Source organism: Ornithodoros turicata, chromosome 3 (assembly GCF_037126465.1).
Source record: "Ornithodoros turicata isolate Travis chromosome 3, ASM3712646v1, whole genome shotgun sequence".
Lineage (NCBI taxonomy): Eukaryota > Metazoa > Arthropoda > Arachnida > Ixodida > Argasidae > Ornithodoros > Ornithodoros turicata.
Genome location: NC_088203.1, coordinates 21231936 through 21244042, shown reverse-complemented (window position 1 = coordinate 21244042; position 12107 = coordinate 21231936). Strand labels below are relative to the sequence as shown.

General features: G+C 45.4%; 2 protein-coding genes across 2 annotated transcripts in view; one reads left to right on the top strand and one right to left on the bottom strand.

Moving 5' to 3' along the window:
* Nucleotides 1-8729, top strand: part of LOC135387648 (uncharacterized) — a 49837-nt gene extending 41108 nt beyond the window's left edge. The window contains exons 9-12 of the mRNA XM_064616756.1: nt 952-1087; nt 4522-4668; nt 6735-6863; nt 8513-8729. Of these exons, the coding sequence (XP_064472826.1) occupies nt 952-1087; nt 4522-4668; nt 6735-6863; nt 8513-8704 (604 nt within the window). The 3' untranslated portion in view covers nt 8705-8729. The remainder of the gene's footprint in view (nt 1-951; nt 1088-4521; nt 4669-6734; nt 6864-8512) is intronic.
* LOC135388272 (uncharacterized) overlaps nt 1-12107 on the bottom strand; it is a 363678-nt gene that overhangs the window by 184259 nt on the left and 167312 nt on the right. The window lies entirely within an intron of this gene.

The following is a 12107-nucleotide window of genomic DNA, read 5'->3' as shown; positions in this document are numbered from 1 at the left end:
TGGATGCGCCGGGCAAAGTTATCCCTGTGTATCGCCCACTTTCCCATGAGTGTGTTGTGTAAACACGGATTAGCTAAATAATATTAAAATGGGAGCGCCCTAGCATTCTAACCAGCACGAAACCGTGGCGTCCATTTCACGCGACTTTCGACGGGTCCAACAGTACGGCGACAGCGGAGCGTAGAGAAACTTTTTTGTTTATTATAAAAGCAAATCACAGAAGGGAGTGCTCAAATGGAATTGCGCGTGCTGTCAACTCTGCTCTGGGTCCTGCTGGGGGACCGTCGGCGTGCTGCGATTGAACTGCGGCAGTTCCCACGGCATTCCCATCACGTCGCTGTATCTGAAAAAATATCTCGCATATTAAGCAATTTAAAATACCTTCCCGAAAGTATGTTTCATTGCCCTGTCATTCCCCTTCGGAACTGCTAACACAGTATTTCTTGCAGTGTGTGCTGAAACGTGTGCCGTTCAGCGACTTTCCATAAGCAGTCCTCAGTTGCAGCGGGCCCCTGCTTCAGTGGCGTTCTAGACGACGCGTATGTACGGGGTACACATGTATAACGCAGGTATAAGTGCACACACACAGACTATACTGAAGACCACGCAAGCGACACTGTTAAGGGAAAACTACAACGCATGACACCCTTCTAGCCAACCATACCCGGAATGTCATCGTTATCTCCCGTGTTGTGTTGAAAACGCAAGGTGGGAGCAGTTAACTAATAGTGTGTCAAGTCTCACAACGGTGTACGCCTCGTTTGCCGCACACCAGGAGTGTTAACCGTACCACTCTGTGCAGTGGTTATGCGGCGAAGTGCTCTCGTAAGGGTGTATGAGAAATTACTGACAAAAACCACAGAAGTACGTATCGTTGAAAAAAGAAAAGGAAAGAAAGGAAGAAATGCTGTGTGCCTGCAACGCTGTAATTCTCGTGGGGATTATTTGCAGTGCCACCAATCCCACAGGTGTCCTCTTCCGCACGACCTACAGGAAGCTCCACCAGGGTACCGAATGCACACCGACAGGCTCGTCCATCTGGGATGTCTCTGACTATACCCAGATCCCCAAAGACCAACCTCTCTTTGTAAGTTGGCAGCTGCTTACTATGGTTCAAAGGAGAAATGTGGCTTACACTACGATTGCAAGAGTCCCATGCATTTGATGCTTCTGTTCCGCATACCTTCTGCGTTAAGAGCTTATCGGAGAATTGCTTCTTTAAAGGAGCACTACAGGCATATTGTGCAATCCAACTGTTGTGGGCTTTATAGCCTGCCAGCATACGACAGATTACACGTATACAGTGTTGGTTACCCACGATAGGTACTGGCAGCAACGCATGGAGTCACTGAGATACGCACTACCCGGGGGTGCGCACCAGTCTTCGGCTCACCATAATAAGGATATCGTCGTCGAAATCACACGTCAAGGTGGCGAATGTGGCAGACTCCAACCGCCTGAGAGCACTGTCCCTTTGGCTTTTGAGTAGCAGTGAGTCACACGGACAATCTGCTCAGTAAATGAAAGGGCAAGTGAAAAGGGGGAGTATTTACACACACACGATAGCACGTTAAGCACTCAACCGGCGTGTGAGGTTGTTGTTTTGTTTTATTTTTCGTAATGATTCTGAGGAGTACCAACCGCTATTCAGAACGTCATTGTTGTTCTAATGAAACAAGGGAAAGGGTACACGCTATAGATCCACGAAGAAAACCGAGAACTTCAGAACTTGCGTGTGTCGTCTTCTGTGTCCGTGTGTCTCGGTCGTCTTTATGGTTATTGTCGCTGTATCGATCGAAGACCGTTAGTTGGTTCGACGTGCAATTGGCGAAGCTCCATGTTAGCAATTTAAGCCCCAAGCCGTCAAACGAGCTAACGGGTGGTGTGAAATTAAAAAAAATAAACGTGAAAGACGGGCACGTGACATATTGCGCGTGATGTATGCTGTGCCCTTCACGTATCACATTATGAGCGCCGTGCACTTTCCCTTCATGACAACTGCCCCACTCTTCGTATGACAATTTGAGTCTGCGCCTTAATTGCAACAAAAAGGCATGCACGCTTCACCTGCCCACGAATCACAAGCAATACGTATCATTCGAAATAGATGGTCGGCACATGTAGAGTGAAGCTCTGTTTCGGGGCGTACAGCCTACTGCTTATAACCTACTGACTACTGTAGTTAACTACAAAATAATTAAATTGAGGACGTCGTTGACTACGTTCCCACGAATAGTTGACAGCTAACGTTACATTTCACACATCTTGAAAATGAGAGGGGAGCCTATAGTCCGATTTACCTCCCTCTTGACTCTCGGACGACGCATCGGATTTTGTCATCGGATTCTGGTCATCATTGCAGCGCCTGTAACTTTTTGGACTTACTTGTTCTATTCCTTCAAGTGCTTTGGAATAGATGGCTCATGTGTTTTGTAGGAGCCACCATCGCCATATTTTTCTTTTCTAATTCCAACTCCAACTACGTCACATGGTACTCGAATATTCCATCATAATATTCTAACGTTCCAAAAGGATGAGAGAACTGATGTTCTGAGGCTGGAATCCTTTTCTGTGACTTTCATCTTTCATCAGCTCCAAAAGGAGTTTCGGGCCAAAAAAAAAAGGGTGTGTCATATTTTTTCCCCGTAACATTATGACTTCGTTAATTCACAAAAAAATAACTAGTAACGCATTTCGTTACAACATTCTTCTTCAATGTCCTTCTAACGGCGATGGTGCGACGTGTCAGAGATTTGCAAAAGGCGCCTTGTGACACTTGGTCAACTGACCTAATGACACGTCCGCGGGTAGTTAGTCCATTTTCTTCGATAACGTGTCCAAGACTACAAATGCTGTCTTTTTATGCCGTACTTAGTACACTGAGAGCATATTGCTTTCCCTGGACTGAGTGGAAAACCCTTACGATTCGTGATGTTGATCTTTACGGAAGTATATGGGGAATTTTTGTTCGCAGGGTTCCGCACGAAAATTTCCACACGAAGCAAGTACAGGAGTGTTCTCCTCGAGTTTATCTAGGGAATGACTCATTTTTGAAGGCCTGACGCAATCCACTGATTTTTGGCGAATTTAAAATTTTTCAAATTTTCAATACATGGGAGTCTATGGGTGATGCAACAAAATCGCTTCTCTCTGCCCACCTGCCCGCTCTACTTGGGCCAAAATGATGTGATTCCTTAGAGTAGCAGTCCGAGAATTGATTGCAATCAACAAATTCGACAAGCTTGCTGCAGCTTTCCAGGTCGCTGCGAATGGAAATAATGGTTTTGGCGTTTGATAGCATGTTCTGCACGCTCGCGCCAAATACAGGGTGGCTTTTTTTCCGATACAGATTTTCATGAAAAAAGAAAAAAAAAGAACTAGCAGGCCTATAGACATTCACTTTTCACTTCTATCATCTTTGGGACGAGGAGACGTTCTTGGCCACCTGTTGCTCAACCGTTGAATGAATAATTAACTAAACATCGCTAATTATTTTTTAATTATAAAGGCTACGAAGTAGTCCCAATGAGAGCATATGTTCCCTTCGGTCATCTGATATATTAGCCGTTTGATAGCAAGTGTGATATAAAAATCAGTTTGATAGATCGTCCGCAAAAAATTCCTGAAGTTACATAATCTTTCTCTGTTTTGTTTATTGTGAGTCTTCGAAGGCGCGTCCCAAGCAGCAAAATGTACTGAAAGTCGGGTGCAATAGGGGTGGACGGGTAGGTGGAAGGCCTTGAACGGACTCGTGAAACTAAAGAACATCGATAAGACACATACCGTCCACCCCTATTGCACTCGACTTTCAGTACATTGTGCTGCTTGGGGTCTTTCCTTCACCTCCAATGTGAGATGGTGAAAGACCACACTATCGCCTCTTCCGTTCTAGAAAAAGATTAGGAGATCAGGGCTGTTCCGATAGCGTCACCCGATACATTTGGTTTTGTTTTGTTTCCGTAAGTTAAAGCTCATCTTCGACGCATGAGGCGGCACTGTGGTCCTTCACCCTCCCACATTGGGAGCGAAGGAAAGACGCGTCTCCGAAGATGCGCAATGAACAAGGTAAAGAAGAAAAAAAGTGGTGTTTTTCCGGACGTTCTATCCAACGGATTTTTGTTCTGAACGGCTACGGCTACGATATCACGTGTCCGCAGGTTTTATCATTGGGACAACTTGGTAGCTTTTATAATGAAAAAGTTCATTAGCGATTTCTGGGTAATTGGTCATTCGACGGTTGAGCAACAGATGGCGAAGAACGCCCGCCGGCCCAGAGATGATAGAAGTGAAAACAGGATGTCTATAGCCCTTATAGAGTTCAATGAAAAATCTGTATCGAAAAAAAAAATACATATATACCCAGTATATTGCTTCCTTAGAGCGCCGGAGAAAAGCAGAGCGAAGAAAACAATTTTGGGACGGTGTAGCCAACTCTTTCCGGAAGCGAACCTTAACTAGACCGCATGAGTACGCTTTAAAGATGAGCACTTACACGAAGCTTTTCTTCTTTTTTTCTCGAAGGTGCACACCCTGGAATTTATGCAGTCTGTCAACCTGCCGTCATCGATACGAACATTCCTATCGCTGTCAGCTGCGGGACTTCGCATATCCCCAAATGGTACAGACGGGTACTGCGACAAGACAGAAAGGATAGCGCCGTCAGAACTCGTAAGTCCTGCACTAAGTCATATCATCAGTTCTCGTAGGGTACATGCACCTTAGCAATATAGAACGAAGTGTAATTGCGACGACGCTGGTATCTCCTTGAGTTTGAGGGGTTGAGAGGACTGACAAAGTGGAAACAGAAACAGCGAAGAACAGGACCAGCCAATTTGTCGTTGTTCTGAACTCATCAAACTGGCACCTCAGCAATAGTTCGTGGCGCAGATCCTTGTTTGACCAGCGTTTGGCTGATAAATGCCAGGCAATTTTTTTTTTTTCGTATCCCATTCTGTTTAGCCTGTGCCATGGAGGAAGTAATGACAGGAGGAGCCTCATTCCACGGAAAAGTGAAGCTCGAATTGGTGGACATCTGTGTGACGTCACTGCTAGTTTTGTACACTCAGTTTTAGAGTGGCTTGCATTCCACAGTTTCGAGCTTCATAGAGAAGTGGGATCGTAGCGAGGAGAGATGGCGCGTGGAGAGCCTCATCACTGGCCTTCTGAGGTAACGTGACCCCTTACTCGTCTCCATGAAAACTAAAACTTACCCCCCGTTCATGCTAAACAGCGTTAAAATTTGGGTTGGTCGGTTACGCATACTAAAATCACGTACATCGCACTTTTTTTTCTCTCTTTACGTCGACTTTAGTCTGTTCATGCATCACTTGCAGGCTCTTGTTCCCTCTCGAGTACGCTTTGGGCTCCTGCTGTTATGTCTCCCTCCATGTACTATACTCTTTGAGTTGATTGCTTTTTGCAAATAGCTCTCTTGTTCTACGGGACATCTATTGCAATTGCGCCGCAGAGCTTTCTGCGTGTTGGCACACGTGATATTGGAAGATTGAAATTGACACTAAGCTGACTAACGGCCTCACTCGTATAGCCGTTCGTTTTGCGGATGATGCTGGCAAAACGGTAGGCCAGGACGACCGAGAAAAAAAAAAGAGAATAACAAACCTTATCTAATGAGCGTGCAAGAGTCAGCCTTCTCCGAAATGTTCTCTGTAAAATACCTATATTAAAGCAGTGATCGCAGAAAGGGCAAGATATATCTAAACAGGTAGCGCAACTCCCATAGGTCCCTGTGTCTTCAGAATGACGCCATGATAGAGACGGTCAACGCCATCCATCCGTTGAGCGGACTACTACGATTGTAAATAAATGACGTCAGGGATGACGTCAGCACTATGAATAATAAATAGTGCATAATTAGCCATGGCACGTTTACATTCGCGCACTTTGTTTGCGTTGTATACCCTTTCCCTCACCCAAGCAACAACACCAGACGAGAATACAGAAAAATAAATCACTTCGGGATTAATTAAACATATCAATTCGAAATACATAGAGTTATCACAGATTTATACAATTCCAGACTGAAGGGCATCGTGATGACCACGCAGAAATTAGGAAGATTCACTTCCATTTCCATATCAGTTCCATTTCTCTGCTAGAGCTACACTTACACGTAGTGATTAGACGTTTGCATTTTTTCAGTGAGTGGCTATTATAGGTAAATTGCAACGAAATATGGCATCGTTGGTGCACAGCTGATTCCTGCTAACACTCACGCTATCATGGCCGCACGTCCCATGAGGAAATTTTTTTTGGCGGGGCCAGCAACAGGGGATGCATTGTATTTATCTGTTCACACAAGTGGTTCTTGGTCTACAGCTCCGAGATGTGAACGTCGTTTCCTGTTTAACCCAAAAAGTGCACCAACTCAGCATTACAATGCACGGATAGAGATGCCCACTGTGACACATGCGCAAAAGGAGCAGGACACGGAAATGTACTCGGGTGGTAGATGATTTCGTAGATGTGCACGAGCAGGGCAACAAAGTTTTTTCTACATTGAAATTATGAATAACCTATTAGTACACACACAAGCCACACCCAAGTTTTTGTGTTTACGACCGTACCTCTACTGTCAACACCCAGGATCGCTCGCGCCTCTTGCTGGTGGCTTTGCCGATGGGTCTGATTTGGTATTTAGGCTTGTTCTCTTCCAGTTTAGATATACCTTGGAACCTGTTATGTGCAAAGGGTTCTAACTCTTCCATGCTTTGCAGTTCTGTGCTGGTGGGAGGTGGCATAACGAGTACGTGTTTGACCTCCCGCAAGATTCGGAGGTGGTAATGTGGATACCAACAGAGACGCACACCTACATCTACGACTGGATGTACACAGCGCTTATCAAGGTACGATAACGCACAAACGCCCATTCGTTTCCTGTGGAACCAGCGAGGCCGCGTCTGTCTGATGCCGTCTCAGTCTACCTATAGTATGTAGGGGTTCGATGAGTTATGGTTGCACTTTCCCGTCGACCCATTACTATTGCTGAGCGCGGGTGCGGGTATACCAGCCGCTACCCGCAGTTACCCGCACATCGTCACCATTTGCGGGTAGGAATTCGCTATCGCTGCGAGTAGCGGGTAAAATGCTTAATTTAATGCTCTCTGTTGAATTGCCATTTTATTGGCATACGATTGAAGCCATCCGAGACACCTAGCCAACACTCAGAATTTTCATTGTTTTAAAATAGAAACAGCGGAAAGGTCATCAAGGTGAAAAACCGGGCGTGTTGGTGTTGATCTTGCATGACGAACTAGCACTGGGAACGGGACAGAGAGAGGAGACCTAGCACCTGTCCTGTCGTCTCCTCTCTCTGTCCCGTTCCCAGTGCTAGTTCGTCATGCAAGCGGAAAGGTGGAACACTTCCCTCTGCGGGTCCCAATGCGGGTATGCGGGTATACAGACAGCACTGCGGGTGCGGGTCGCGCAGATTAAATTCTTGCGGGTACGGGTCACACACGGGCGGGTACTGTGCGGGTGCGGGTCCAAGTTTGTTTACCCGCACTCACCTCTACGCATTATGTCTGATCAGTTTTTACAGAGCAAAAGAGTGCTTCTGGAGGAAACGAAAGCCATTGTTACGAAACCTGCGCGAAACTCTAAAATCTATAATGAACTTATGGTATGAACCTGCTATGTAGGCCGTGTTAAAGCACTTGTGGAGGCAGCATTCATACCGGCGAGCTATGCTGCCGACGGTCACACTCATATTGGTAGCGTCTATGGAAACAAACGCTCGTCCTTGGCCCAAGTCTCACGTAACTGACACGTAGCAAGCGACATCGTTATCTTTCAATCCTCGCGCGGCACTCGCGCAGCGAATCACGGGCGGAGTGATGCATGTCACTTACTAGATGGCCTCTCGTCTCCTCCTTACTTCCAGCCTGCATACCGCTAAAATATTTTACGCGAACTATCTGCCACATAAACAATCATATAATACAATATAATAAATAAATAAATGAAATGAAACATTCAGCTGGTCTGCTGCTGGTCTCACTGACAGGAGCTGCGCGACCTTTAGTGGTGTCCTCCTTAATGAGCTCCGTCGATGCTCGCACGCTCGCGCGCTGCGTGCGCGTCCTATACACAACTAACGTACGCCCAGTACCGTACAAAACCTGAATTAGATTGCGAATTCGAAAGTTTAATAATCTGTCCGACAAATCCAATGGTGGCGGAGGCACTCCCGATCCTCCGAGGTAGTGAGGCGGTACGTAGTCTGGGAAGTACTGATTACACCTAAACTAATGTCTCATTTGAAACGGGCAAATATATTATTGTGTCATATCAAACCGTGGAAATGCGCGGGGTCCATTCACGGTCTACGGAACACCACCACTGAAGAACTTTCCCCGCACAGAATCAGAGCGTTATCACTTGTGAATTTGATCATAAATTGAAATTGTTGTTCAGGCACTGGTGCGCTTCATCGATCCGTATAGACCCTTCCACTCAAGCCTGTTATTACATAGCATGTCTCTGTGCCTTCCAGATGTGCTACGCGTACCAGCTCTACAACTTCACGGGCAGTTGGGTGGTATTCGACTTTGGATATGACGTCACGGAAAACTGCGCGGGACCCGTGGAGAAGCGCAAGCAGAAATTTGGTACAATCTTTCGGGTTCAAGAAAACATGAACGACTTGCCCCACTGCGACGTATCTGACCCGTACATTAAGAAATAAACCAGGCGTCCGTTCAAGCTCCTAATTTGCAATTATTGTCCTTGTTTCGATTGTCAAAAGTGTGCCCATCAGAATCCGGCTCACACTCCGCAACGTGGTAACTGAACTGGAATTGTGAATATTCGCATGCAGTAAACATTCTGCGAAAACTGTTGGAGAGCAGTTGCAGGACATGTAGAGAATCCACCGAACCTGTGGGGAAGATCCTCAGGACGAAAGCCACCGAGATTTGGAACAGACTGTCCTTGTGCCCATCTTCATCCCTGGCCGTCGTCACCCTGGGCTAGGTGTTGAGTCGGTAACGTGTTAGCTTGCTGAGCTGAAAATCGCTCCGGCCGAGGACGGTAGCAATATAGGGGAGGTAAAAATTGCTTCCAGTACCGCGTGTCGGAGATTTCCGGCGGACGAGAAAAGAACCCCAGTTGGTCGAAATTATCAGCACTCCTACACTGGGGCACTTACATAACATGCCAATGATGAGGAACAGCCTCCCAGTCCAGAAGAACAGTCTCTGTTCGTAAAGTTTAGCATAGCAAAGGACAGAAAGAACCAGACGGGGAGGCTGCATACATCAATTACACCCAACCCCGTTTCCACATTACCCGTACCCCAGCTAGCTCGCTTCTCTACCTTAGCCTCTGTTCTAAACATAGGTGGGTATCGTCCTGAGGTTCTTCCCTTAACTTTACGGTTACATGTAGAACGTGGTTCCGAGGATATGTCGATACTTGATCTGTGTTGATCTTTTTGAGCCCGTAGTGCTCGAGCGTATACGCCGTGCACTGGTCGCGGTATATAGCTCTTCATTCACATGCTTCAGGATGACTCGTCACACATTGCAGGACACACATTGCACTGCTTTCTTGCTCACACATAACGGTTTCTCTTGGCTTGACCTCATGAAAATTTGCACACTCTGTCACTTCATGTCCCGTGTTAGAGAAACAGCACGATGACGAGCCCAGAAGAAACGGTTTATTTCTGAGCAACTGGCCCTGGGATGCGCTGGGGTACACAAAGACTAGATCAATCCCAAAATTGGCGGTCACCCTCCCGTCGGCGCACTCCGTCACTATACTCAGCCGCTATGCGGGAAGCGGCCTTACAGGATGTGAATTCAATGGGAGACAGCGTTTATGCCAATTAACAGCAAAACAGAATAAAATTTTTAAGATGTCATCGTCTAATAGAGAAGAACACCATGTAAAGAACCCCTGGAGACATGAAAGGCGCCAGCAGAATATGAGCCTAGTGCACCCTGGCCAAATGAATTTTAATGCATTGCGCCTATGGGGATTCCGTGGATTTTTGCACAGCGCCCATGTTTAGACTACGATTTTTCGACAAAGGCAGTCAAATTTTGGAACTGTCATCGCCTATTTTCCTTCAGTACGTCCTCCAGGCCACATACCAACCACGGCACGATGTGTGAGTGTTAATCCTGATGCACCCAGGGCCTTCAAAGTTGCGACTCAGACAGGGTGTCCCTCCGAGGCGCTCGACGGACTAAGTCCCAGTATTATCGTAATACGCATGCGCTGAGACTGTACGGCCGGTCTGAAGGAGTTCGAAATCAGAACGGTCATTTTTTCCAGAACTCGAAGTGGCTGACAGAACAGACAACTTTATTTTGAGTGAGTATTATACAGACGATACCGTTTTGTATTTTATATCGCTTTTATATTAAACTATACAACTTGATCCAACTGTCCATTTCGAGTGCCGTTTTGGAAGTGATTTTGTCAAGCGCAACCTTTCAGGGTGCAACAGGAGAACAAGGTAGGGGTTCAAACTTCGTGATCTTACTTTCACATATACATATTACATAATCAGCTTAGGATAACTTTATTATCATCGTTATATCAAAGAATATTAAGCCCCGAACTTGATGAAATTCACCATTTGGCCATTTTGGAAGCGATTTTGTCAAACGCGACCTCTCAGGGAGCAACAGGGGAAGATACCGAGTTCTAACCCCGTGATCTTACTTTCACATATACGTATTACAAAATTAGATTAGGACATATTTAATATTATTGTTATATCCAATGATATTAAGCCCCGAAGGTGATGAAATTGGCCACTTAGCCATTTCGATGCCGTTTTGGAAGCGATTTTGTCAAACGCGACCTCTCAGGGTGCAACAGGGGAACAAGATACGGGGTTCAAACCCCGTGATCTTACTTTCGCATATACATACTACAAAATCAGCTTAGGACATGTTCAATATTATTTTTATATCAAATGATATTAAGCCCCAAAGTTGACAAAATTGGCCACTTGATCATTTCGACTGCCGTTTTGGAAGCGATTTTGTCAAACGCGACCTCTCAGGGTGCAACAGGAGAACAAGACACGGGGTTCAAACCCCGTGATCTTACTTTCAGATATACATACTACAAAATCAGCTTAGGACATCCTTAATATTATTTTTATATCAAATGATATTAAGCCCCAAAGTCGACAAAATTGTTCATTTGGCCATTTCGAGTGCCGGTTTGGAAGCGATTTTGTCAAACCCGACCTCTCAGGGTGCAACAGGGGAACAAGATATGGGGTTCAAACCCCGTGATCTTACTTTCACATATACAGACTACAAAAGCAGCTTAGGACATCCTTAATATTATTTTTCTATCAAATGATATTAAGCCCCGATGTTGACTAAATTGTTCATTTGGCCATTTCGAGTGCAGATTTGGAAGCGATTTTGTCAAACGCGACCTCTCAGGGTGCAACAGGGGAACAAGATACGGGGTTTAAACCCCGTGATCTTACTTTCACATATACATACAACAAAATCAGCTTAGGACATCTTTAATATTATTTTTATATCAAATGATATTAAGCCCCGAAGGTGACGAAATTGGCAATTTGGCCATTTGGGATGCCGGTTTGGAAGCGATTTTGTCAAACCCGACCTCTCAGGGTGCAACAGGGAAACAAGGTATGGGGTTCAAACCCCGTGATCTTACTTTCATATATACATACTACAAAATCAGCTTAGGACATCCTTTATTATTTTTATATCAAATGATATTAAGCCCCGAAGTTGACTAAATTGTTCATTTGGCCATTTCGAGTGCCGATTTGGAAGCGATTTTGTCAAACGCGACCTCTCAAGGTGCGACAGGGGAACAAGATACGGGGTTTAAACCCCGTGATCTTACTTTCACATATACATACAACAAAATCAGGTTAGGACATCTTTAATATTATTTTTATATCAAATGATATTAAGCCCCGAAGTTGACGAAATTGGCCGTTTGGCCATTTCAAGTGCCGGTTTAGAAGCCATTTTGTCAAACCCGACCACTCAGGGTGCAACAGGGGAACAACGTGCGGGGTTTAAACACCGTGATCTTACTTTCACATATACATATTACAAAATTAGTTTAGGACATCT